The 27,838-nt window shown below is 43.2% G+C and overlaps 1 protein-coding gene and 1 non-coding gene across 2 annotated transcripts; both read left to right on the top strand.

Moving 5' to 3' along the window:
• Positions 1–1,914: 1,914 nt before the first annotated feature.
• On the top strand, positions 1,915–27,838 carry Smad9 (SMAD family member 9). The gene is made up of 5 exons (XM_042685591.1): positions 1,915–2,515; positions 7,025–7,282; positions 9,268–9,489; positions 22,192–22,448; positions 27,660–27,838. The coding sequence occupies exons 1-5, from the start codon at positions 2,104–2,106 to the stop codon at positions 27,801–27,803; spliced, it is 1,293 nt and encodes a 430-aa protein (XP_042541525.1). The 5' UTR covers positions 1,915–2,103; the 3' UTR covers positions 27,804–27,838.
• On the top strand, positions 17,944–18,050 carry LOC122112935. The gene has a single exon (XR_006148313.1). It is a non-coding gene; the product is annotated as a U6 spliceosomal RNA (small nuclear RNA).

Raw genomic sequence — 27,838 nt, 5'->3', positions numbered from 1 at the left:
CCTAAACAAAACATTCATGTGAACTTGAAAGAACCTTGTTTATGTAGGTGATGGCTGATAAGTTTTATTTTCTAGTTTAGAAATGAAGATTGAGTAATCTAAATAAGTGTTTGTTGATAACTTGATTCATTAACAATTATAGGTCAATTCTGTATGAATGTAAACATATTTTTGTATTGAAAACCAGGTTTTCAAAAATGTGGTAAAGAAAATGTTATTGTTTTGTGTCTTTACAAATCTCTCTTTTTTTTTCATTTGGACCTCAAAAGTTTAGGGGCGGGGTGTTACAATTTAACATGTCCATCTTTGTCCAGTGCTTCTTGATCAGAGATAACCCTTCCATTATTGTCCCTATAATGCTATGCCATCTCTTTAATACGTGCTTTGGTAGATGGCACTGTAATTTTCATACATATACAACTGATTGCTTGGGCTGCTGTGCATACTTTTCACTTACACAGACACGGAATGGAACAAAGAGAATCCCACAGTCCCACAAAAGGGTCTCAGGAATCCCAGGGACACACTTTGAGGATCACCATCATATAAAATGGTTTTAAAGAATGTGTGATGGAGAACAGTTCTCCCTGAGTGGTGAGATTATTAGGAATCCGTCTTTAAAAAATTATTGGGGCTGGGAAGGTGGCTCAGTGGTAGAGCGCTTGCCTTGCATGCATGAGGCCCTAGGTTCGATTCCTCTGCACCACATAGGCAAAAAGGAAAAAGCCAGAAGTGGTGCTGTGGCTCAAGTGGTAGAGCACTAGCCTTGAGCTGAAGAGCTGAGGGACAGCGCCCAGACCCTGAGTTCAGGCCCCACGACCGAACCCCCCCCCAAATTACTATCAATTAGTTATGCAAGGGGGCTGCATTTTAATGTCTCCATTTGTGTGGATAAGACATCTTGACCAGAGTCACTCCCTGCATCTGAGACCCTTTTGCTCTCCGGTAGCACTTAGTTGTTGTTGTTTTTTTCTTTTCTGTTATGTGAGGATGGATTACTTGTACAACTTGGAAATCAAGAAACTAAGTGGCTGAGGGAAAAGTACAGAGGCCCTGAACTAGGCTGAAAAGTTTATGCTTGGGAAACCAAAGAGCCACATAATTGATTAACTAATTAATTATTAACAAATTAATCTGTCATATTTTTGGTGTCAGTACTTGGACTTGAACTCGGGGCCTGAGTGCTATCCTTTAGCTTTTTTGCTCAAGGCTAGCACTCTACCATTTGAGCCACAGCTCCACACCTGGTTTTTTGGTGGTTAATTGGAGATATGAGTCTCACTAACTTTCCTGCCTGGCCTGGCTTTGACCTGTGATCCTCAGATCTCAGCTTCCTGAGTAGCTAGGGTGACAGGCATGAGTTGCATCATTTCTTACATAGGAAAGTGACTTGATAAAAGATGTGTCTGGGGGCTGGGAAGTTGGCTCAGTGGTAGAGTGCTCGCCTCGCATGCATGAGGCCCTGGGTTCGATTCCTCAGAGCCACATAAGAAGAAAAAAGCCGAAGTGGCGCTGTGGCTCGAGTGGCAGGGCACTAGCCTTGAGCTGAAGAACTGAGGGACAGCGCCTAGGCCCAGAGTTAAGCTCCCACTACCGACAAAAAGAAAAAAAAAAAAAAAAGATGTGTTTGGGAATAAAGAGATGAAGGTGGGAAGGGAAAAGGTAGAGAAATGAGAGAAGCCACTGCTGGAGTCATTGCAGGTTCTTCAGATGGGTGGAGAGTTGGGCTGAAAATGGGGACAAAGTCTCAAGGAGATTTTTGCAGACCCTGACCAAGGCCTGAGTGGGAAGTAAAGGAAGGCAGGGCCAAAGAGAACCAAGAGAATTTAGGCTAAAACATTGTCCTTCTTCACGTTCATCTGCAAATTACCCTGCCTCAGCTCCTGGATGTCTTGTCCTGTTTTTCAGAGTTGGCTGGTCCATCCATGAGCTTTGGAGGAAGTCAATACCCTTCTCAAGGTGGCTCCCTCTCCACTGCTTCCGGAAGGAAAGGGAGATTTGGACGTATGACATCCCTGGGGAGCTCTCTGCGGCTGGCCTGTCCGTGGTGGTGAAGGGCCGTGGGCCTGGTTCCTGCCTGTGGGAAATCCGAGTCCCCCTCCTATGCACTCCAGCACCCCCATCAGCTCCCTCTTCTCCTTTACCAGCCCTGCAGTGAAGAGACTGCTGGGCTGGAAGCAGGGAGATGAAGAGGAGAAGTGGGCAGAGAAGGCCGTTGACTCTTTAGTGAAGAAATTGAAGAAGAAGAAAGGAGCCATGGATGAGTTAGAGAGGGCTCTCAGTTGTCCAGGACAGCCCAGCAAATGCGTCACGATCCCCAGGTCTCTGGATGGGCGTCTGCAGGTGTCCCACCGCAAAGGTTTGCCTCACGTTATTTACTGCCGTGTGTGGCGATGGCCCGATCTCCAGTCCCACCACGAGCTGAAGCCCCTGGAGTGCTGCGAGTTCCCTTTTGGCTCCAAGCAGAAAGAAGTGTGCATCAACCCTTACCACTACCGCCGGGTGGAAACACCAGGTAGGCGCTGTTCACCATGCCTAAGGCTTTATTTCAGACTTAAGGTGAGACCTGTTGGTGGAAGCTGGGCTGGGGACCCCAAGATAAGACACCTGTACAAGTAGAGAAAAGAGGGAGGTTTGATTCTGAAGAACAAATATAAAATGTCTTCAGAAACATCTAGAAGCCTGACCCTGGTGGTTTCCTCCTATAATCCTTGCAACTCAGAATCAGGAAGCTGAGCTATAAAAATCTTGGTTTGGCCAGGTGCTGGTGACTCACGCCTGTAATCCTAGCTACGCAGGAGGCTGAGATCTGAGGATCACAGTTCAAAGCCAGCCCAGGAAGGAAAGTCCATGAGACTCCATTAAACCACCAGAAAACTGGAAGTGGTGCTGTGGCTCAAGTGGTAGAGCACTTACTTTGAGCTGAAGAGCTGAGGGACAGCACCCAGGCCCAGAGTTCAAGCCTCACGACTGACCAAAAAAAAAAAAAAATCTTGTTTTGAAACTAGTCAGGGCAGGAAAGTCTATAAGATGCTTATAAGTTAACTAGCAAAAGATGGGAAGTGGCAGTCTGGCTTAAGTGGTAGAGCTCCAGACTTGAGTTGACAAAGCTAACAGACAGTGACCAGAACCTGAATTCAAGCCTTAGTATTGGCAAAAAAAGAAAGAAAGAAAGAAAGGCAGGGAAGGGAAAACAAGAAATGAAGGAAGGAAGGAAGAGATCTGAAGAGTTTAGTTCAGTGGACACCTAATCTTTATGTTATTTTGATGTATTTAGGTAGAATTCTCATAATTTCTTCCTAGGTTTTTTTTTTTTTTATGTCAGTTGTGGGACTTGTACTCAGGGCCTGGGTTCTGTCTCTGAGATTTTTTGCATTCTACTACTTTGAGCCACAGCTCCTCTTCTGGCTTTTAGGTATTAATTGGAGATGAATCTGATGGCTTTACCTGCCCAAGCTGACTTTGAACCGGGATCCTCAGATTTTAGTCTCCTGAGTAACTTGGATTACAGGCGTGAGCCACTAGCACCCTGCACTTCCTTGTTCTTAAGAGCTGGAAGGATCTTTACCAATGGCTTTGATAATGATTAGCTGTGAAAAAATATCCATCTTACCTTTCCCACTCCACTACTAGACTAGACTCAGCCACTGAATTGTACTAAACTATATTGGAAAAGGTTTTTCCTGCTTCTACTTTGCCCAGTCTCAGGTAAGGGAAAGTTATCTCATGTCTGGGTCTGAAGACAGCCAATGAAAGAGATTCTGAAAGTCATTTCAGGGCTAAAATAACAGATTGGGGGAGCTTGGAAATTGCTCTTACATCTGAGCTCCTTTGTTTTTGTTCTGGGGGAATAGAACCTGAGGCCTCATGCATGCTAGACAAGTGTTCTGTCACCTATCTCCTCCCCTAGCCCTTAAGTACTGTTGAGCCAGAGGAGAGTGCTGTTAAAAACCCTTCTCCCTCCCAAATGTGAATGTCCCGCCTGTCTGGAGAACACTGGTGGTTAACTTTGTCCTTCATATTGATTGACACAGTTGGACTGCTTCTCTTTCGTCTGCCATCGGGACAGGAATATAGTTGTGCTGGAACTCTTCGCTCTTTGGTCATCTTCCTCATTCCAGGAGCTTAAGGGGCTGGCACATTAGCTCAGGGAACTCATTTGTATCCCACTAGGAGACAGTTCTGTCTGATAGCCGCTCACGTGTGCAGTTCATCTTACTGGGGTGTTACCCAGCCCACATCAGTTGCAGACAGTTATGGTTTTTCAGACTCCTCAAACTTGCCATACTGTTATCAAGTGTTTGTCCAAACGCCACCTCTGTGTGTCCTAGCTCCTTCATGCAGGAACTGGGACTGTGTCTCAAAAAATGATGAGAAAGTCTCATGCTCTTGGCCAGTCTCACGCATTTCTTCGAAATCATGAGAGGGTCTTTGATTCTTCCCTTCTTTCCTATTTCTCTTTGAACTCTCCTTTCATATCAGAAAAGAAAAAAGGAGCATGGTGCTACCTGCCTGTAACATCCCAGCTATTCAGCAGGCTGAGGCAGGAGGATCTTCTGAGTTCAGGAGTTTAAGGCAAGTCTGGGCAACGTAGCAAGACCTCATCTCAAAAAGAGAACAAATGAAAGTTAATAAAGTCAGAGTTTACATTTAAAAAATGGGATGATTCCTTTCTGCCTCAAATATTTGAGTAGATTGAATTCATATATAGATAGAATTCATATAATTAATTTTAGGTTTGCCAGAAAGATGAGTCAAAGACTATATTGATTTACTGCAATTTTTAAGCCACATACTTTTGTTTTGTTTGGGATTCCTAATATATCTTTTTAATAAAATGAGTTATATCTAGTTTTGTATCTAGTTGTGATCAAAGTAAATATTGTGAGAACAGTGAAAATATTAATGTTAAGTAAGTTTGCTGAGTCCCCAGTTGTAATAAGAGCGTGTTTGCCTTTGAAGTTTGTTTTTTGGCTTTTACCATGTATTTGAAGTAGATGGAAGGTTGCACCTGGTTTCCTTTTCATTCACACGTCCATTTTTGCATGGTAATGTTGGAAGTTTGTTCTCTAATGTCATAGAAGACAGTATGTACAAGTCCTAGTTTGTAGAAGAAACCATTTGTTTCTCTACTGCCCTCACCTGTACTGACTTTAGTTGAAAACTTCTCATTTACCTCTTTCAGTTATTTTCTGCTTAAAGAACTGACATTCTGGGGCTGGGAACATGGCTCAGTGCTAGAGTGCTTGCCTTACGTGCATGAGGCCCTGGGTTCCATTCCTCAGCATCACATAAACAGAAAAAGCTGGAAGTGATGCTGTGGCTCGAGTGATAGAGCACTAGCCCTGAGCTGAAGAGCTGAGGGACAGAGTCCAGGTCCAGACTTCAAGCCCCACGACCGACAAAATAAAATAAATAAATAAATAAATAATATCCTCCAGTCCCAGCTTCCTCAAAATTAGGATTACTATAGTGAGCACCAGTAACTGGCTAGGACTTGTACTTCTTATACATTTTTTTCTTTTATCAATGTGATCACACATCAATCCATCCACAGAAACATCTTTTAACCATTTCCTATTCTTTGCTGTTTCTCTCCATGGCAATTAAAAATCTAGGTAACTTTCTTATTAGTCATTTTTAGGTAACTTATCATCTTTATAACATAAAAGATGAGGATTTTTCCTGCCTTCCTTCCCCTTCTCAGTTCTTGATGTTTATGTTTTAGTTCATGGTTTGTGGAAGTTCTTGGTTATGTTCCTGGTTCCTGCAGTGGAGTTGGGATAGCACTGCTTTCTCTCAGAAAGGCATTGGTGTCTTGTCTTCTAGCCATCAGTATTGAGGTGGGAAATTGATCCTCATTTCTCTGAAGGTGGCTTAAAGGCTCCTGGGAGATTCAGAATATCTCACTTACTCTTTGATGTTTGAAATGCAATAATGTTGTGACTAGGTTTGAGTCTATTTTCATTTACTTTGTGTTTCTTTCAATCTGAAGACACAGATTTGGGAAGTTTTCTTCTATTGTTTCTTTGATTATTTTCTCCTCTGTTTTCTTTGATTCACTATCTGGAACAGTGACACAGGCTGTACTTTAACCTTTAGGATTACTTCCTTTAGACCAGGCACATATTAGATGTTGGAAGGAGCTTCCAGTGCCTGAATAAAGCTTGCCCTTGAAAATCTGAATCCAGTCTGACCTTTCGTCTTGAGTCAGGATCAGGGACACCCCATGTTCTTTTTGAAGAATAGAACTAAATGAACTAAAATGAATAGACTTAATTTGTAGGTTTTCCCGTGACTACTGATATTTTGCTTGTTCACTTTCTTATTCTACTTTGCACTTCACTGAAGAACTTTTCTCTCTTCCCCTTTCAATCTTTCCCATAAGGGAAACAGGATGTTTTGATTTCAGCAACATTACTGAGCCTGAATTAAGGTTGGTCATCTAAATAATGCAACACAGTCTTGGAAGGAAAACACTGTGGGCGTCACTTAGATTTCATGGAGAGTAACAGAGTGCAACTGTGCTTTTAAAAAAAAAATTAACTTGATTGGCAGAACTAAAAGATCATACACACAGTGAGATCCTGAGAGTACAAGTATTAGAATATAGCTCTGGTAATTTCCAAGGTCGAGAGACTCTTTTTGGACTTTCTGAAGTGTGTCATTCATGGTGGATGATGAGCAGAAATATTGGAGGCACCAGCTGCTGGTGGCTCATGCCTGTAACCCAAGTTAATAAGGAGGCTAAGATCTGAGGCTCTAGATTGAAAGCCAGACAGGCTTTCTTTATCTCGTTAACTAGCAAAATGTCCAAAGTGGAAGTGCAGCTTAAATGGTAGAGAGCCAACTTTGCCCCAGTACCAGCACAAACAACAACAACAAAAAAAATCCCTACTAATTCTCGAGGGATGGTTCCCATTCATCAGCAGATGGCCAGATGAAAACCTCCAATGTCTCTCTCCTCCATTCTGTCATGATGCACAGCGTGCAGTGCTCATTCTCCTGTTTCTTCTGCTCCTAGTGTTGCCCCCCGTGCTGGTGCCAAGACACAGTGAATATAACCCCCAGCTCAGCCTCCTGGCCAAGTTCCGCAGCGCCTCCCTGCACAGCGAGCCTCTCATGCCACACAATGCAACGTACCCCGAGTCCTTCCAGCAGCCTCCATGTCCTGCGCTGCCTCCCTCACCCAGCCATGTGTTTTCACAATCCCCGTGCTCTGCCGGCTACCCTCACTCCCCAGAAAGTCCTTCTGAGCCAGACAGTCCGTATCAACACTCAGGTCAGTAAGAACCATGGAAAATATGGGAAAATAAGACCAAAAGCAATTACTGATGATGGATCACTGAAACTGTAATCATTGCGGCTACCATTCACAGAATGCTTTACAGTTTGTAGAGCAATCTTCTGTAGGACCTTGAAACCATTCATCCTCTGAGATGACTAGGACTATACCCATGCTGGATAGAGAAGGCCTGCAAATCACGTGGGTTTTTTGTTTTGTTTTGTTTTGCTTTTTTGCCAGTCCTGTGATTCTAACTCAGCCACCTGGGTGCTGTCTCTGAGCTTTAGTACTCAAGGTGAGCACTCTTCTACTTGATCACAGCTCCATTTCTGGCTCTTTGGTGGTTAGTGGGGAATAAGAATCTCACAGACTTTACTGCCACCAGCAGCGGGATGAACCACATGTTTGGCTCTGGTTTCTGATTCTAGTCTTCTGGAAGCTTTCAGAAACTAAATGGATTTGAAAACTATCCCTGGAAATTTCCAAGGACTTTTTGTTCTCCCCTCCACCCCCAATCTTGGAGCTTGAACTTAGAGCTTGGGCATTATCCTTGAGCTTCTTTTGCTCAAGGCTAGCACTCTACCACAGCATCACTTTCAGCCTTTTCTGTGTATGTGGTACTGTGGATTCAAACCCAAGGCTTCATGCATGGTAGGCAGGCACTCTACCACTAAGCCACATTCCCAGCTCCAGACTTTTTGTTCTTAAAAGCAGTAGAAATATGATTAAAATGCTTTTCTAACTAACATAGGATGGTGTGGTTTGGGGGACAGGCAACATGCTTCATCAACATCTGGCCTTTGCTCTCTTTGACTCTAAACAGAGAGAATGCCTGGCTATAGAAAATGTGTGTATAGAATGTGTGAATAGGTTTGGGATATGGCTCAAGTGGTACCTAGTAAGAATGAATGAACGAGAGAGAGAGAGAGAGAGAGAGAGAGAGGTTGAGAGAGAGATTGAAAGGTTCAGAGAGAGAGGGGGGAAGGGAGGAGGAAGAAAGGGAGGGAAAAAAAAGAAAGGAGAGATGGAGAGATAGAGGGAGGTTTGCCACACTTGTGAAATGGGTCCAGATTGAGGAAAAAAAGAAGAGATTTATGTGTACCTCTACAGTGTGAGATATATAATTTCCAGAGTTGCAGTGTGCTGGTGGTTCATGCTTACAATCCTAGCTACCCAAGAACTGAGATCCAAGGATCCAACTTTGAAGCCAGCCTGGGCAGGAAAGTCTATGAGACTCTTGTTTCCAATTAACTACCCCAAAACCAGAAGTGGAGCTGTGGCTCAAGTGATAGAGTGGTAACCTTGAAAACAAAAGCTCAGGGACAGTGCCTACATCCTGAGCTCAGGCCCCAGCATTGATATCCACACATATAACAAAACAAACAAAATGGAAATATGCTGGCCTGCTATTTCTCATGCTTTTTCTTTCTTTCTGTGTGTGTGTGTGTGTGTGTGTGTGTGTGTGTGTGTGTGTGTGTGTGTGTGTGCACGCACATGCACCTGCATGCACATGCACACACACACTAGTACTAGGCCTTGAGCTTGGGGTCTGGGCATTATCTAGCTAATGGCTGAGGCTCTACCACTTGTTGAGTGGTGGAGGTGCATGTATTCAAATTACCTGATAGAAAGTAATGTATTTTAGGTGACAGGGAGAGATAGTAAACCTCATCGTACTCAGGAATGAATTTGTTTGTTGTAATCTCAGGCAGCATGCCTGCCATCAAACAAACACCAGATCTCCCAGGACTGCCATTAAAGTCTTGCTTTGGCTGTACTTGTCTCAGTTCAGTTTTCGAGCTTGCCTGGGTGAGTGTGTTTCTTGCCACATGAAGTGCAATTTAGTCCGTGCCAATTGAAACAAGACTGGAAAAGCAGCACGCGGGGCATACAGCCACCTTTCTAGTTCAAAGCATTCACTTCCGTTTCTTGGTGGAGTCCGGGTGTGAGTGTAATGCTGTTCACCTTGCTCTTTCTTTCAGACTTCCGGCCGGTCTGTTATGAGGAGCCCCAGCACTGGTGCTCAGTCGCCTACTATGAACTGAACAACCGCGTTGGGGAGACATTTCAGGCTTCCTCCCGAAGCGTGCTCATAGATGGCTTCACTGACCCTTCAAATAACAGGAGCAGATTCTGTCTTGGACTTCTTTCGAATGTGAATAGAAACTCAACCATAGAAAATACCAGGCGACACATAGGAAAGGGTAAGAGTGAATATGGCATGTCTCTGTGCAGTGTTCTGAGCTGAGATGTGGAACAAGAGATCAGCCATGGAGCCTTGTGGACAGACCCTCCGCTGGAGCGCTGTGGGGCAGTGGGTGTCATGTGTGGAGAGGTCACAGGGACTTTCTCGGTCCTCGTCTTTGCCTCTGGAGCCAGCAGGCCATCTTTGGGGGTGGCACAGAATGGCTTCTGTGAAGACAAAATTAGATGATGCATTTGAGAACAGGATGAGATTATTCAATGGAAACGTTACATATTAATTTTGAATTTCCCAAAAAATGCTAGCTAGCATTTCTCTGATCAAGAGGAATTGTGACAGGTAATTATTGTTATCAGGTTAAGTGGTTACAACAACGCCTGACTTCCGTTGGGACAGCTGGTAGATGATGGGAATCCTTCTGAGTCCAGGTAGTTGCTAGGATAGCTGCTGGGGCTCAGCCCTCACTGCTGTCTCACAGGTGATGCATTTGAAGCGCATCTTACCCTGGGAACAAAGGTACCACAACCCAGGTGGATATGAAGTGGGCTGAGGGCCTTTAAATTCTTCCTTTCCTGTTTTTGTTTTCTGTTCATTGTTGATGCTTCTGCATGAGACCACTTAAGAGTCACAGCACTGTTAGTATTTGATCTTTTCTTTCTCCCATCCAGTAAGGTAGCAGGGAGCGTTTTCTTTGAGGTTTCTAGGTATGTGTGTGTGTGTGTGTGTGTGTGTGTGTGTGTGTGTGTGTGTGTGTGTGTGTTTTCATTATCTTACTTGGTGATGTTTTCTAATGGTCTCCTATTGTAGCAACCTCCAACCCATCATCAGGAACAGACTGAGTTCATTTCTTGAAAAAAAAATAGAGAAAATTATGTCTGTATTGAACAAGTACTCATTGTTCCTTAAACAATACAGCAAAGCAATTATTTAAACTGCAATAGGCATTCTATGTAAGTCACTTAGAGATAATTTAAAGTATTTTAGTTAATGGGGCACTATGATATTTTATTTGAGAGACTTGAGTATCTCTCCCTTATATGAAGTGGATCCTGGGATTGATCCCCCATGATGCCAAGGGCTGACTAAGTCATCCATGGGTCAGCATTGTGACTGAGGTTGTAGTTTTGTTCTGGATTTTCTGACAGGGAGGGCAGATGAGAAACTCCATCTGTAATGTGATTTTTTTCCCCCCAAAGTGGGAAATACAGTCATTCCACTAAGGAAATAATACCTTTCTCCCATTAGTCCTTCCCTTCCTCCTCTTCTTCCTCCCCCCTCTTCCCTTCCATTCCCTCCTTTCTTTCTCAGTGGTGGAGATCAAATTCAGGACCTTGTCCATGCTGGGCAAGTGCTTTATCATGGAGCTATATCCCCATCCCTGTCCTTCCCTTAACTGAAACAAGTTTCTCAAGTCTGGCTTTACTTTCAAATGATTTTTGTGAGACTCTCCAGCAAAATCTGGTGACAACTTATTAATACATAACACATACGTGGAGCTGTTTGCTGAGATCCATGCAGGCTGGTCTGCAAAGCAGACTTTTGGTGCTAGTCCATCCAATGACAGAATTGAACAATGGACAAGTGTTGATTACCCTTCTTCTCGCAAGTAGCTAGTTTAAGGTGTTGCTGCTACCAGTCCGTCTTTGTCTGTGTTGCTGACTGAGAACTATCCCACAGCGTTAACAGAGCACGTAAGGAGGCACCAGGGCCGATGAGCTCTCCGGGATGACTTATGAGTTCTCACGGTGGTCTCAGAAGCCTGTGAAGTAATTGCCTTTAATATAAAACTAAGTTGTTGTTTTTTGTCTAGAAAAGCTGTGAGATGCTTCCTAAAGCATGGCGGGGGAAAAGTGTTGGCTGGAACCCTGTGAAGTGAAGGCTTGTGGGATCGTGAGCGTACCTCTCAGGTGCTGGTGTGAGGTGTCCGCGTCTGCGCAGCATGGCTTTCTGGGACCCTGCCCGATTACGTTGGCTGCACAATGCACTCCTGGGTTAGCAATGATGTAAACTTGCTCTGTGGAGGTAATTCATAGAGAGACGAATTTAGGAAATTTGGATAGCACCTGTTCTCAGCCAAACCGGACATAAGGGATAGGACAGAGTCCACAGGACAAAACCTTCTGCCCTTGTGAATTATGAGCAGCAGAAAAGGAAGACAAGTAAGATGTAAGGGAACAATCAAGCAAGGGAAAGAATGGGGAGGGAGAATGCTATCCTACTGTTAAGGTCTTCCTCAGAAAGTGACTTTGAGTGCCGAACGAACCAGGAAATGAGCAGGAAATGAAGACATCTGGGAGGAAAGGTTTCCAAGCAAAGGGAAGGGAGAAATGCAACACTTCTGAGCCTGCCTGGACAGGTGTGGGGAACAAGGTGTGTGGGGCTCGAGGGCTGGAGCAGCCGTCGGGAGCCGTGAGGACACATGAAGGGCTTTGGTCTCCACTCTGTGAAATGGGAAGAATAGACATATGCTAAAAACGGTCCTGCAATCTCATTATACACTTTCAAGAGACTCCTTGGCTGCTGTCTTGAGAACAGACTGTAGGGTGAGCAGAGGTAGACGCCGTCTACAGACACATTCTCCCTTCAGAAACGTTGAGGCCACTTTGTGTGTGACCCTTGTTACTTGACGTTAGCCAGGTTGGCTCTCCTCCTAAAGGGAGTGGCAAAAGCATGGACACTCGCATGGTTTCTGCTGTGCCCTCGCATGCCACTGTGCGGCGCTGTGGCTGGTATAAAGCTTGCAATAGTTAACTGCTGCCGAAGGAATTGAACATCAATATTCTGACCTTGCTAGCACTAGGTTTCAAATGGCTACTAATAAGCCAGCACTAAGCTACCTAAGCCAGGCTCGTAAATACCAGAGGAAGCACCTCCGAGAGATTAGAACACTGAAATCTAACATGGGTTCTATCCTCATTCTTCCTGAGAACCAGGCAGAGCACTTGAACTCACAGCCATGACATTCAAAATGAAAATGATGAAGATGATGACATGATGATGATGATGATGATGATGATGATGATGATGATAGCTACCTAGATGGGTGACTTAGTCAAGTTCCCTGGCATACACTTACCCATAGTATTTATTTTGTGTGTTGTATGTTTGTGTTGTATTGTGTTTGGGCTTGAACTCAGGGACTAGGTGTAGTCCCTTAACTCTTCCATTCACTTGAGCCACACCTCCACTTCCCTGGGTAGATAAGTTAAACATTCTTTGTCTTACAATTTATTTCTACCTGAGGCTCGAATGAATATCATTTATTCTTAGGTGGAGGGACTCAAACCCACTTTATGGTATTTTATGATCTCTGTGGCTATCTATATAGGCTACTAATTCACTCCTAACACACACACACACACACACACACACACACACACACACACACACACACACACAGTAATTCAAGGCTAGACACCTGTGACCTATGCTTGTAATCTTAAGGAGGCTGAAACTTGAAGGATAGAAATTTGAAGCCAGCAGCCTGGGCAGAAGGTCCACAAGACACTGTGTCAAATGAATTAGCAAATTATATGCAGTGAATCAAGTCTAGCAGGAGGCTGAGGTCAAGCCCGTAACAGAAGCAAAACAAACAACACCAACAACAGAAAAACAGCGCTTTGTGTCTTTGTTTTGAACATAACTTGAATTTCCAAATAAAAATTAGTCAAATCACGGCTTTGAATTGATGAAGAAGCACAGGCCTTGAGGTTAGGGTTGTGTTGCTTAGAAATGTGTGTCTTAATATAATTTCTGATCAGTAGTAAGGTATTTCTGAGCACCCGTGGCTTCCAAGGTAACTTCATTTGGCTCAGTTAACCTTCTGGGTTTTTGTTTGTTTGTTTTAACCTTGGGTTTTGCACATGCTAGGGAAGCATTCTGCTCCAGAGTTACACCCCTAGTTATCATTAAACCACGTGAATGAGCCTGTGCTGGGTTCTTGGTATAAAGGGATACAAGCTCATTTCTCTTCTGCAGATGTATTGGTTGTCTTTGTCCTGCCTGATGTCTATTCTTCATTTTGTGGGAGATAAAGTAGGCAGGCTAGGATGGTGCCCCAAAGCATTAAGTCTGCCCATTGAACTCACTGAGGTGAACGGAGACCATCCTGCAAATAATGGTCATGTTTTCTAAATCATTGGAACTCACTTGTTTTCCTTTGTCACATGTACTGCAGAATTCTAGCGATTCTTCCTTTCTTTTTTTTATTGTGAAAATACTGTACAGAGGGGTTACAATTACATGGACAAGGTAATGAGTACATTTCTTATCAAGCATTGTTGCCTCCTCCTTTGTTTCCCCTTCCCATCCCTTCCCATCTCCCACCCACCCCCTGTCAGCCCCTTGGAAGAGGATCTTCCCTTCCCAGTGCTATCATTTCCTTTCCCAAATATTTATTTCCTTCCCTCAAGATACCCCTTCCATTTTAAGATGTATGAGGCTCCTCATTTTTGGAAGAGCAAATCCTCAAAAATATTTTAACTTAGGATATCATAATATTCCAGCCACTAAAAGTGATATTGCATAGTATTTCATATCCTGAGAAAAATGTACATAATAAATGACTAAATGAAAGTTAAAAATCTGTAGAGTAGAATCCCAGTTTTTAAAGCCAGGTGCCAGTGGCTCACACCTGTGATACTAACTACTCAGGAGGCTGAGATCTCAGGATCACAGTGCAAAGCCAGCCTAGTCAGGAAAGTCCATGAGACCCTTATCTCCAATTAGTTACTAGGAAGTGGGAACTGGATCTTTTGTAGCTCAAGTGGAAGCATGCTAGCAAAAAAAAAAAACCCCACAACAAACAAACAAACAAACCTCCTCTCCCCGCTAAAGCTCAGGGATAGTGCCCAGGCCCTAAGTTCAAGTTCCCAGGACTGGGTATTTCTGTGGATTTGGGGCTGGGGCTGGTTTTATTTTCTGTTTTCTGAACAGGGCCAGGAGGGCTGGAGTTGTAAGCCTGAGCTAGCTGTACGCACAGAACAGCATCTTGGTGTAGCCCTGCCCTGCCCTGCTTGTTCATCATTGTTCAGGGACTTGGTCTTCAAACATAGATTTTTAGGGACCAGTGTTGATGCAATCCAGAGGTAACTTGTATGAAATAGGAAAATCTGCTCTTCCTCAAAAAACAAACAAAACAACAAAAACCCTGCACTGCCATCTGCTGGGAATGCAGTGTCATAATTTTACAAAGGTGAGGAGGTAGGCACACCCTGATGTCCCAAAGTGCAAAATTGTAGGCCCAGTCCATATATGGAAGACAGACAGACAGACAGATGATAGATGATGGATGGATGGATGGATGGATGGATAGATAGATAGATAGATAGATAGATAGATAGATAGATAGAAAGATAGATGGATAGATAGATGGATAGATAGACAGATAGTACACTATTGTGGAAAATTCCAAGTTGTACACAAAGTAGAAGGAACAATAGTGCAATGAGTGAGTCTCTACTCAGGCATCGATTGTCATTAGCTACCATCCTTTTTCCTCTGTTTTCCATGATACTTTGCTAGAATATTTTATTTTTTCCTTATATTTTTTATTGTAAAGATACTGTACAGAGGGGTTACAGTTACATGAGCAAGGTAATGAGTCCATTTCCTATCGAGCATTGTTACCCCCTCCTTTGTTTTTCCCCTACCATCCCTTTCCTCCACCCCCAACTCCTCCCCCCCCAAAGTTATAAAGTTCATTTTTTTGGGTGGAAGGTCCAGTCATGGGGCCTGAACTCTGGGCCTGGGTGCTGTCCCTCAGCTCTTCAGCTCAAGGCTACCGCTCTACCACTTGAGCCACAGAGCCACTTCTGGCTTTTTTCTTTTCTTGCTTATGTGGTGCTGAGGAATCGAACCCAGGGCCTCATGCTTGCAAGGCAAGCGCTTTTACCACTGAGTCACCTTCCCAGCCCGTAAAGTTCATTTTCAATGTACTGTCTTGCACATCTCATTGTTACAGTGGGTGATCCTGTGTCCTTATTTCAGCATTTAGAATATTTTAAAACCAAATACTAGACCTTGTATCCCTTTGCCAACCCCTTTTGAGAATATATTTAACTGTACATGGATTTTTTTTTTTTTTTTTTTTTGCTTTGGTGCTGGTCTTGGGGCTTGAACTCAGGGCCCAGACACTGTTCTTGAGCTTTTTTGTTCAAGGCTAACCACTTGAGCCACAGCTCCACTTCAGACTTTCTTGGGTAGTTAATTGGAGATAAGAATCTCACAGACTTTCCTGCCTGGCTTTGACCCTCAACTCTCAAAGCTCATCTTCCTGAGTAGCTAGGATTACAGTGAGCTATCAACACCCGGCAGGGTTGTTGTTGTTGTGCCAGCCCTGGGGTTTGAACTCAGAGCTTGGGCACCGTCCCTGAGTTTCTTTTAGCACCATGAGTCAGTGGTGGTTAGTTGCCAGTCCCCCACTTTTCGAGTCTCACGAATACTTGGTGGTAATCACACACAAGTGAAAAGCTTAGATTCATAATTCTCCTATCTTAGCATCCTAAATGCTGGTACTACAGGTGTATAATCTTAATTGTCCTGGGAATCAAACTCAAGGCCTTGAGTATTAGTAATTCTACCACCGAGCTACTTGCCTCAGGTGATACTTTCTTTGGAAGAATTTATCCTTGTTAGCCGGGAGTTGGAACAAGCTACTGGATTATAAACAAAGCTTTGTTGTACACTGTTTTATCTAAAGCGTCTCAATTCTAATTAGTATGTTAATCGCCTATTTTATGACAAGGAGAACAGATTTGATGCCACCTTCATAGAGAACTAATACAATGAAGACTACAGTACCATCTGTGCACTTTCGTTTTTCTCTGAACTGTTTTAAAACAGTGTCACATGTAATACAGACTTTCAATGGGGGTGAAATCCCGATGGGGATTTAAACACACAGGAGGCTGTCCAGTAGTGTTCATGAATGGAGTGGCACAATGGATTCTATGCATTCTTCTCTGAAAATAGCCAGTGTCCCATGCTTAACAATTCAGGCTGTCCAGTGGTCCAGGTTCAGGGCCTGGTCTGCAACACAGCTGGTATCAACTTCATGGGGGAGCTTGGTACAAGTGCAAGTCGCCTTCCTCTCTCAGCACCTACAGTATCTATTTGAAGGAGTGTCCACGTGACTCTCCTGCATGCTGAAGTTGGAGAACTGGTCTGCTCTGTGGTGATCTTGAATCAAAGATTCAAGGCCAGGGTCTGGCTTCTGTCTTCACTTAGTGTTCAGAACTGGTTCCCTAATTTCATCTCATTGCTCTGCTCTCTCTCCTCTCTCAGGATGCAGCCTACCATCCCTTCCCTGCTAGGCTCTCCTCTACTTTGTCACTCAGCCAACTTGTGTGGTGGTTGTAGACAAGACTAACAGGATTGAAAAACCACCATGTAAATAAAGACCAGGGGTCAGCTAACAAAAATCTTACCTATTACACGTGATAAGCTCCAAGAGCATTATATATTTGAAGGTCATTCAATTCAAATACCTGCTAAACCCTAAGCCTCTTTCCTCTTTTAAAATGCCATCACCATCCCTGAGGGAGCGTCTCCCCACCTCCAGGTACACAGTGCCCACCTGGTCTGGAACTGGTCTGGCCAGGTAACTGTGTAATGGCCAATCAGGGCCATCTTCTTGGCTACTACTGCCTGGGTCGTGGATAGCAGTCCAAAGACTATTCAGGGAGGCAAATAAAGGAGCTGAGAAGGAAAAGGGAGAAGAAAGCCGAGAAAAGAAAAGATGGGTGCTAGTTGGAAGCAGGCAGCAAGGGTAAACTTGTCCTGAAAACCCTGAGCTCTGCAGCACTCTTAGGAAGTCTGGGGCCATTTCTCAGTATCACGTAGATGGAATTACATGATACTGAAAATCCATTCATTTCTACTACTTTTCCTGCTCTGACTTTTCTATATTTTTCTGTGTGTGCCATTACTGAGCCTTGAACTCGGGGCCTCATGTTCTTGCACGTCCTTTTCACTCACGGCTGGCACTTTACCACTTCAGCCATGCGTTAAATCTGGCTTTTAATTGGAGGTAAGAGTCTCCAGCATCTGTCTGCCCCTGGTCCTCAGATCTCAGCTTCCTGAGTCTAGAATTACAGCTGTGTCATCTCCACCTGGCTTTAGTCTCCAGCATCTGTCTGCCCCTGGTCCTCAGATCTCAGCTTCCTGAGTCTAGAATTACAGCTGTGTCATCTCCACCTGGCTTTTCTCTCTATTTTTGGCATAGGTAAAATAACTTTTAAGGAAAAAGAAGGGGGAGAGGTAATGGGAACTATACGGCAGGAGATAGTCATATAAAATTCCATGTAATTCAAAGTTTCCTCTTATTAAGAGGCACAGCTGTATCTATAATATTTACTGAATTCATGATCATGTAACTGGGGTCTAAGCACCTCAGGGGCTCTATAAACTTTATTCTTGAAAAGTTTTTTTTAATCTTCACCTTAAGAGCATTCACGTGCTTGCCTCAGCAGCACATATACTAAAATTGGAAGGATGCAGAGAAGATTAGCATGGCCCCTGCGCAAGGATGACACGCAAATTCGTGAAGCGTTCCCTATTTTTTTTGTATATACATTTTTCTGATTTGGGGAGGGAAAGGGAAAAAACAAAATGCTTAAATAGGGATACAGGTGGACCCATTGTAACAGTGAGATGTAGAAGACACTATGTTGAAAAGAAACTTTACAATTTCAGGTGGGGGGGGGGGGGAAGGGGGAGGAGTTGGGGAGGTAGGGAGGAAGGGATGGTAGGGAAAAACAAAGGAGGGGGTAACAATGCTCGATAGTAAATACACTCATTACCCTACTCATTTAACTGTAAGCCCTCTGTACAATATCTTTACAATAAGAAATATATATTAAAAGCTAAAAAAATGAAAAAATAAAGACACAAGTTTTTTAAACAAACAAACAAAATTCAAAATACATTATGACATATATTCTGGATCATTTCCACAAACACTTCCTAACTACAGTTAGTTACATTTATAATCATGTTGACATCTAGTGCTAGAGAATTTTTTTCCCTATTAAAACTTGAACATCTTCATTTTATCTGACCCAGCCCTTAGCTGTAAATTTATGTTGCATCTCAAACCTACGCATTGGGAGAGAAGGAATCAGTGAATTAAACTTGGAAGAAAAGCAAGAGAGCGGGATTCTTCAGCATCCTTTTGAATGTTGATCTCAGAAATGTTAGGGTAAAATGATAGAAACTACATTTACTTGGGTGGTTTTCTATGACTATCTGAGCCCATGTACTACTACTGAGCCAAGTAAAAAAATATGACTTAAATTCTAATTGTGGATGATATGCCTCTTAAATAGATCTCTTTGAAGTATTTACTATTTATATGTGTTTATTCTGTTTTGACTTATTCCTCTTATGTTGTGTGTCAGGCCTGGGGCTTGAACTCAGGCACTGTCTCTGAACTTTATTATTTTTTATTTTTACCACTTGAGCCACAACTCTATTTCCAGCTTTTGGGTAGTTTATTAGAGATAAGAAACTCACAGGTTTTCCTGCCTGGGCCACCTTCTACCTCACTCCTTAGATCTCAGCCTCCTGAGTAGCTAGGATTACAGGCGTGAGCCACCAACACCCAGCCTAGAATTTTTTTCATCCTCATTCCTTTGCCTCTCAGAGTGTTGGGATTACAGTCATGTACTACCACATATGGCTCTTTGAAGCATCTATGAAGAGAAATATTTAACACTGTCCAAAAAGAGATATACTCATTACCTGACTTATGTAACTGTAACCCCGCTATACAGCGCTTTTACTATAAAGTTTAAAAAGAATAGAAATATTTACAATTGTTAACAACATAAAGTTGAAACTTCATTTATTGTGGGAGTGGGCTTAGTCAATGCCCTGAAGTAACATTTTCATGACATTAACTGTCAAAATTTTGTTTGTATATGTACATGATGGATTGTGGATTTTTTTGCATGATATACTAATTTTGCTTCTAATATTAGGCAACCTTATTTGGGATAGTGCCTGTGTGGTAGAGAGCAATGGCAAGAATGATAGATGAAAACCTACTGAATGGTTCTGGGGAAGGATTGTATATGGGCAGCATTTCTTTCTCTTTTTTTGGTGCCAGTCCTCAGCTTGAACTCAGGTCCTAGCCATGGTCCCTGAACTTTGTTGCTTAAAGCTAGTGCCCTACCACTTGAGCCACAGCTTCACTTCTGGCTTTTTGGGTGCTTAATTGGAGATAAAAGTCATATGCACTCTTTCCTACCTGGACTGGCTTTGAACCTCCAAAGTAGCTAGGATTACCGGCCTGAGCCACCAGTGCAAGGCTTAGGGAAGGCTTTTTTTTTTTTAATTGTGAAAATACCATACAGAGGGGTTACAATTACATGGGCAAGATAATGAGTACATTTCTTTCTTTTTTGGGGGGGGTCCGGTTGTGGGGCGTGAACTCTGGGCCTGGGCACTGTCCCTCAGCTCTTCGGCTCAAGGCTAGCGCTCTACCACTTGAGCCACAGCGCCACTTCCGGCTTTTTTCTTTTTTGCTTATGTGGTGCTGAGGAATCGAACCCAGGGCCTCAGGCATGCAGGACAAGCGCTCTACCACTGAGCCAACTTCCCAGCCCAATGAGTACATTTCTTATCAAGCATTGTTGCTTCCTCCTTTGTTTCCCCTTCCCATCCCTACCCATCCTCCCCCCCTCCACTCCCCCCCACCAAAGTTGTAAAGTTCATTTTTCGACATAACAACTTGTACATCTCATTGTTGCAATGGGTCCACCTGTATCCCTATTTAAACAATTTGTTTTTTCCCTTCCCCTCCACAAATTATACCAACATCAAATACAGTTAAAGCAGGAGTTATACCATGGGGGAGGGGCATACAAAATAACAAAGAAATAATCTTATAAATGTGTTAGAAACAATCACATGAAAGAAAAAAAAAACATTTGAATACAAATCTTAGGGTTCATTTCCCTAACATCATCTTATCTGACCTTTTCTGCTTGACTCAGACATATACTAGATATTACAAATAAGAGAAACCATGGGACCTATGTTTCTTTGGGCCTGGCTTACTTTACTTAATATAATTTTTTCAAGTCTTTTCATTTCCTAACAAATGGGGCGGTATCATTCTTTCTGATGGAGGCATAGAATTGCATTGTGTATATATACCACATTTTCTCGATCCATTCATCTACTGAGGGGCATCTGGGTTGGTTCCATGTCTTAGCTATAGTAAATAATGCTGCAATAAACATAGTTGCGCTGGTAGCTTTAGTGTGGTCTTGTTTGTGATCATTTGGGTAAATGCCCAAAAGTGGGATTGCTGGGTCATAGGGGAGCTCTATGTGGAGTCTTTTGAGGAACCTCCATACTGCTTTCCAAAGTGGTTGAATAAGTTTACATTCCCACCAACAATGCAGTAAGGTTCCCTTCTGTCTGCTTCCCCTCCAGCATCTGTTGTTATGATATTTCTTGATTATAGCCATTCTAACTGGGGTGAGGTGATATCTCAATGTTGTTTTGATTTGTATCTTTTTTTTTTTTGGTCATGGGGCTTGAACTCTGGGGCTGGGTGCTATCCCTCAGCTCTTCAGCTCAAGGCGAGCACTCTATCACTTGAGCTACAGCGCCACTTCTGGTTTTCTGGTGGTTTATTGGAGATAGAAGTCTCACGGTCTTTCCTGCCTGGGCTGGCTTTGAACCGCAATCCTAAGATCTCAGCCTCCTGAGTAGCTAGGATTACAGGTGTGAGCCACCAGCGCCCCGCAAGATTTGCATTTCTTTTATGGCTAGAGAGGTTGAGCATTTCTTCATGTTTCTATTGGCCATCCTTCTTTCCTCTTCAGAGAAGTTTCTCTTAAGTCTTTAGCCCACTTATTTATTGGGCAGTTGTTTCTTTGAGGATTTGTTGTTGGGGGATTTAATTTTTTGAGTTCCAAGTATATTTTAGGTATGAGACTCTTGTCTGTTGTATGGCTAGTGAAGATCTGCTCCCAATCCGTGGGCTTTCTATTGATCTTGCTAGCTATGTCCTTTGCCATGCAGAAGCTCTGCAATTTCATGCAATCCCATTTGTCCAGCATTTCTTTGATTTGTTGTGTTTCTGGGTCTCTATTACAAAAATTTTGGCCTGTGCCAAGGAGACCTAGGGTTTCTCCTATTCCATCCTGTAATGTTTTCAGAGTGTCTGCTTTGACTCCGAGGTCTTTGATCCATTTGGAGTTGATTCTGGTGCAGGGTGATATAGAAGGATCTAGCTTTAGTTTTCTACAAGTAGTTAACCAATTTTGCCAGCTAGGGAAGGCTTTTATACTGAGATATGAACTCAATGCCATAAGCAAGAGCTCAGCTTTTTTTCAGTCATGATTGTTACTGGAGCCACCTCCATTTCTGGCTTTTTTTTTTCTTTTCTGCTGCTTCTTTGAAGATAAGGAGTCTTATGGATTTACCTGCCAGGGCTGGCTCTGAACCTCTGATTCACAGGTCTCAGCCTCCTGAGTAGCTAGGATTATAAGCACGAGCCACAAGCACTGGGCTGTTGGCAACATTTTTGAATGGATTCATGGACAACCCTAAGAATATAATGGAAAAGAATGGGATTTGGCCCACACATTTCACACACCTCTGATGGGTGATTGACAGTTCTGGAGGTGGGAAGAGTCCTGAGAAGGGAGCGGTGTCTGCAGGAAGGCTGATGTTTTTGCATTCGCAGGTGTGCACTTGTACTACGTTGGGGGAGAGGTGTATGCCGAGTGCGTGAGTGACAGCAGCATCTTCGTGCAGAGCCGGAATTGCAACTATCAGCATGGCTTCCACCCGGCCACGGTGTGCAAGATCCCCAGTGGGTGCAGCCTCAAGGTCTTCAACAACCAACTCTTTGCACAATTGCTCGCCCAGTCCGTTCATCATGGCTTTGAAGTCGTTTATGAGTTAACTAAGATGTGCACCATCCGGATGAGTTTTGTTAAGGTAAGGAAGGCGCGCTTGCTTTCAGATCATAAGGCAGTAAATGAAAAACACAACAAAAGACAAAGACGCTCTTGGTTGATGTGGTAGTTAAATGGCTAATTCAAGCAGATGACATTTTTTTAAAAATCAATCCTATTAGCAGTGTGTAGGCATTCCTCAATGAACACAAACTGCCTTGCTTAGCAATTACGTGTGAAAATTTTGTATGTTTTTGCCAGTGCTGGGGCTTGAACTCGGAGCCTGAGCACTATCCCTTAGCTTTTTCACTCAGGGTTGGTGCTCCACCAATTAAGCCACAGCTCCACTTTCAGCTTTTTGGTAGTTAATTGGAGGTAAGAGTTTCATGGACTTTTCTGCCAGAGCTGGTTTTATACTGTAATCTTCACATCTCTTCCTCCTAAGAAGCTATCATTACAGGCATGAGCCACTAGTGCCTGGCTTGTGAGAATTCTTACTTTTGGAAGAAAACCAAGTAAAAGTAGCTATCAGGCTTGTTTTGCTTTTTTTTTTGGTCGTTTGTGGGGCTTGAACTGGGCCTGGGCGCTGTCTCTCAGCTCTTCAGCTCTAGGCTAGTGCTCTACCACTTGAGCCACAGTGCCACTTCTAGTTTTCTGGCGGTTTATTGGAGATAAGAGTCTCATGGACTTTCCTGCCTGTGCTGGCTTCAAACTGTGATCCTCAGATGGCAGCCTCCTGTGTAGCTAGGATTGCAGGTGTGAGCACTGTATTTTTTTAAATACAGAAAGGAAAATCACAATAATAATAATAATTTTATAGGATTAAATTCTGGGAGATTTCTCTATTCCTTAAATTGCCAAACACTATTGTTACCCAGGAAATATAGGTATGAATTTAGTAAATTTGCCTGCATTAAATCAGATCCTTGTCTCACTCTTAGAAAACATTAAGGATGGGTGCTGGTGGCTCATGCTTGACATTCTATCTAGTTGAGATGCTAAGATGGGGATGATCATGGTTCAAGGCCAGCCCAGGCAAAAAGTTCAAAAGAGCACATTTCATCCAATAGCTGGATGCACCTGCACACACCTAATATCCATTCCAGCTATGTAAGACAGAGATTATGTTCCAGGCTTATCTGAGTATATAGGTTAGCAAGGGCTCATCTTAACATTTGAAAAAGCTGAAAGTTGAGGCCTGAGCTGTCATTGCTGCTCCAGAGAGAAGCATAAATAAGGAGGATTATGGTTCAAGGTGACCTATCAAAAGGCAAGATCCTATCTCAAAATAAACTGAGGCATAGCTCAAATGATAATGTTTACCTAGCAAATATAAATCCCTGAGTCCAAACTCCAGTGCCAAAAAGAAAGAAAGAAAAAGAAAAAAGAAACATCCAAGCAAATGGCAAACTGAGAAGATAAATGTATAGTTTAGATACAAAAGGTAACTGGTTGTAATATAAGACAATATAAATTAAATGCTGACAATGGTTCTACCCAATGGGGTAGAACCATGGAGGTGATTAATTGAGATGATTGAGAAAATAATGTATATTCTTGTTATAGGTATTTGCTGAGTTTTTTCTAGTTAAATAGTATTAAGGGTAAGGAAATGAGTGGAAAGGAAAAGCAACTAGGTTTGTCCATTCAATTTAAAGGCTTCAATTTATGCCAAATACTTGAAAGTTGTCAAGTTTCAAAATAGGAATGTGTTTATCAAACTATGTACAATGTCATGTACCATCTAAGAAAGGAGGCTTACCAAAAGGTTGTGTGTGTGTGTGTGTGTGTGTGTGTGTGTGTGTGTGTTGAAGTACTGGAGTTTGGACTCAGGGCTTCCTGCTTGCTAGGTAGGCATGCTATTGCTTGAACCACACTTAGGGCTTTTTGCCTTAGTAATTTTTAAGATAGAATCTCAAGAAGAGTTCTGTTTATACTTTCCACATAGCTGAGTACATGCTACTCATTAGTTGAGATAGATTTTTCCTACCATCTTCCTAGGCTATCATTCTTCTGACCTCTGCCTCCTAAGTGGCTGGGATCCCAGGCTTGAGCCACTACATCTAGCCTAATTATTATTATTATTAATGTATTGTATTATTATTATTAATGTATTGGAATTGGAATAATATTGTATTGTATTGGCTTCACACATGCTAGGAAAATGCCTTACCACTGAGCTCCATCCTAACCTTCCAAATCAATTTTACTATTTTTATCAGCCCTTTAAATGTTACTATGACAAATGAGCAGGACACCAGTGGCAGCTCATGCGTGTAATCTTAGCTGCTCAGGAGGTTAAGATCTAAGGATTGCAATTTGAAATCAGCCTGGGCAGGAAAGTTTGAGAGATTCTTATCTCCAATTAACAGTTAAAAAATAACACCAAAACCTGGAAGTGGAGAAGTTGCTCAAGTAGTGGGGTGCTATCCTTGAACCAAAAAGCTCAGGGACAGTGGCTTAGCCCTGAATTCAAGCCCCAGAACTCTCCTACTCCCCCACCCCCAAGTTACTGTGACAAATGGTTGTCTTACTTTCCTATCCTCGTTATATGTAAGTTATGATTTTAGTAATTATTTTGAAGAGAATCATTGCATGTAGTTTTTAAGATGGCTTCTTGCAACCATTTCTCTTTCACAATGACAAAGCAGCTGTAGTCATTCAGTGTTTTAATCGTATTTTTGCATTGGAAAGCAATGATTATGTATGTCCCTGGAACCCTTTCAGATGCAATGCTGCTTCCAGCCAGCAGAGGGCGGGAAGTTGCCATTAATGAATAATCACTGGAATTTTAGTTACTTTCTCCAGATCCCTGTTTTAAAATGAGGCTGAAATAGCTACATTGCATAGGTAGTCACTTCACTATAACACAAGCTCACATAGAAATAGGATTTACCTGAGATCAACCAGATGTATTCTTCAGATATGCACCATTTAAATTTATAATGCTGTATATATAGTTCATAGGAAAGTAATAGGAAAAAATTTCATAATCTTACAAATATGAAGTAATTTTTAAATTTTCTTTCTTTTTTCTTGTTTTGGTCCAAGACTGGGACTTGAACTTGGTGCTTGAAACTTTCATTCACTGGCTAGCACTCTACAAACTGAGCCATGCCTCCAACCCCAAGATTTAAAAAAAAATTTTGTGGTGATGGGAATCCAACCCAGGCCTTTATCTGTGCTAGACAAGCACTCTACTTAGCTGTGTCCCTCGCCATAATTTCATTAAAAATATAAATAACTCTAAGTGATTAGTTTAAATATTACAGATGACTGAACTCCAGATGATAATTGGGAGGAGATGAACCAGATCATCTAAAGGTGTCTTTAAGCTCTGATTTTTCCTGGTAGTGATCACTCACTCAGCAAATATTGAAGCAGAACCTGTCATGCAGCAAGCCAGGAGCTGCTGCAGGCACTGGCATCCACAGTGATTACCCACAAATCCCTGCCCTCGTGAAATGGAAATGCTGGTCGACAAGCTGTAAACAACACCCTTGACAAAAGGTCAAGAAGAATGAGATTATGTTGAGCTAGGCAATGGGAACTGGAGTGCTGGGACTAGAGGAGGCTCGGAGGGAGCGGTGCCTGTCAGCAGAGTTGAGGGAGACGATGGAGTCAGTCATGGAACTCTCTGGAAGAAGAACAGTAGAGGCTGAGAAAAGACCAATCTGGAAAGCCTTGTGGCAAGAGATGCCTGGCACTGGAGCAACAAGAAAATGAGTGGGGGAGGGGGAGGGGGGTGGAGGCCTAAGGAGGGGGATCATGTGATCAGAGCCACCTTCCTACGCCCCCTGAGGGCTCTACAGGAACAGTGGAGTTTCTTGTCCTGGCTTGTGTTTTTAGAGGGCCACATTGGCTGCTGTGTACAGAAAAGATGGGAAGCAGTCAAGGTGGAAAGGAGGAGACCAGGAGAGGTGGCGGTCACTCCCACCAGCAGAGCAATGCAAGAGCAGCCAGAAGGGAAGGATCCCAAGCAGAAAGGCAGATTGGATGCAGGTGTGAGGAGAAGAAAGTTAGAAAGATGAAATTAGTCACCTTCAACGAAGAGAAGAATCAGGTGGGTCCGGCTTGCAGGTACTATCAACAGCGCTCGTCTGGGGGCCAGTTGTGATGGTATATGCCTGTAACCCCAGCTATTCTGGAAATGGAAGCAGGAGAAACATCATCTGAGGACATCCCAGGCAAAAGCATAAGGCCCTACTTGAAAAATAAATAAACTACAAAGCACATGGACTGGGGAGAATGGCTCAAGTGGCATAGCACCTGTCTAACAAGCTCAAGGCCCTGAGTTCCAAGCTTTAAGATGTCTGTCACACACTGAAATAAAGATAATGAGTAAACAGTTGTTAGCTGCCCGACTCTGGGGAGAGAGGTTGGTGCCGGAAAGGTAAATGTGAACTACCCACAGGTGAATGCTATTGAACTCCATGGGTCTGGATGGGCTCACCGTGGCTTTGCTTTTACACAGAGAGGACAAGGGATCTAGCAATGAACCCCGGGACACTTCAACAGCACTTCAATCCCAGGAAAAGAAAGGCAGCCAGCAAAGGAAACTGAAAAAGGCCAACTAGTGAAGCAGTAGCAGGGCCAAATTCTAAAAATGCCTAAATGGTGGAGCTGCTTAATTGGGTAGACATATAACTATTGATCCTTGGGGAAAAGGGAGGTGGCTGAGTAAGCAAGTGTGGTAGAAATTATTGTGTTTGTCTGTCTGTCTGTCTGTCCCTCTCTATCCACCCATCCATCTCCTCTCCTATGAATAGCTATACATGAGAAACAAGCGAGCTAGAGAGAGAAGAGTTCCATGTTCTGATAAGCCAAAAGCCCCTCTATTCTGTCTTCATAACTTGGAGAACTAATGTGTGAGGAGTCAAAGTTCAGTATAGATCACTAGCTCCAGCACAGAACAGGTGGACGAACATAAGGTTGTCTTCCTTTGTAGCAAGAGAAGAACTTGCTCATAACCCCCTGTGATGAAGCCAGAGCCCCAGACCATGTCCAGACAGAGATCTAGCTGTGAATCCAGAGGCTGGTACTAGGGTAGACTCCTCTGAGACTTCTGGTTAATGCAAAAGGCCTCTTATACTTCCAAGGGAGTGGAGTCCACATCTCCCCTCAGGTATCAGGAGCTTTCTAGGAGTGTGGGCTCGTCATCCCCTATTGGCTGCCTGGGACCCTCTAGCTCCTGAAGTGCTGGTGGCTGGGGTAAAGTGACCCACTGACCGTGGTCTCTGTTCTTGCTTTCCAGGGTTGGGGAGCAGAATATCATCGTCAGGATGTCACGAGCACCCCCTGCTGGATTGAGATTCATCTTCATGGACCACTGCAGTGGCTGGACAAGGTTCTGACTCAGATGGGCTCTCCACATAATCCCATTTCTTCCGTGTCTTAACAGTCTTGCCATAAGCTACATTTCTATAGAGTAGA

The sequence above is a fragment of the Dipodomys spectabilis genome, unplaced genomic scaffold, assembly GCF_019054845.1.
Source record: "Dipodomys spectabilis isolate Male_0828 unplaced genomic scaffold, ASM1905484v1 ptg000095l, whole genome shotgun sequence".
Lineage (NCBI taxonomy): Eukaryota > Metazoa > Chordata > Mammalia > Rodentia > Heteromyidae > Dipodomys > Dipodomys spectabilis.
Note: the sequence above shows the minus strand (reverse complement) of the source record. Positions and strands in the feature narration are given on the sequence as shown.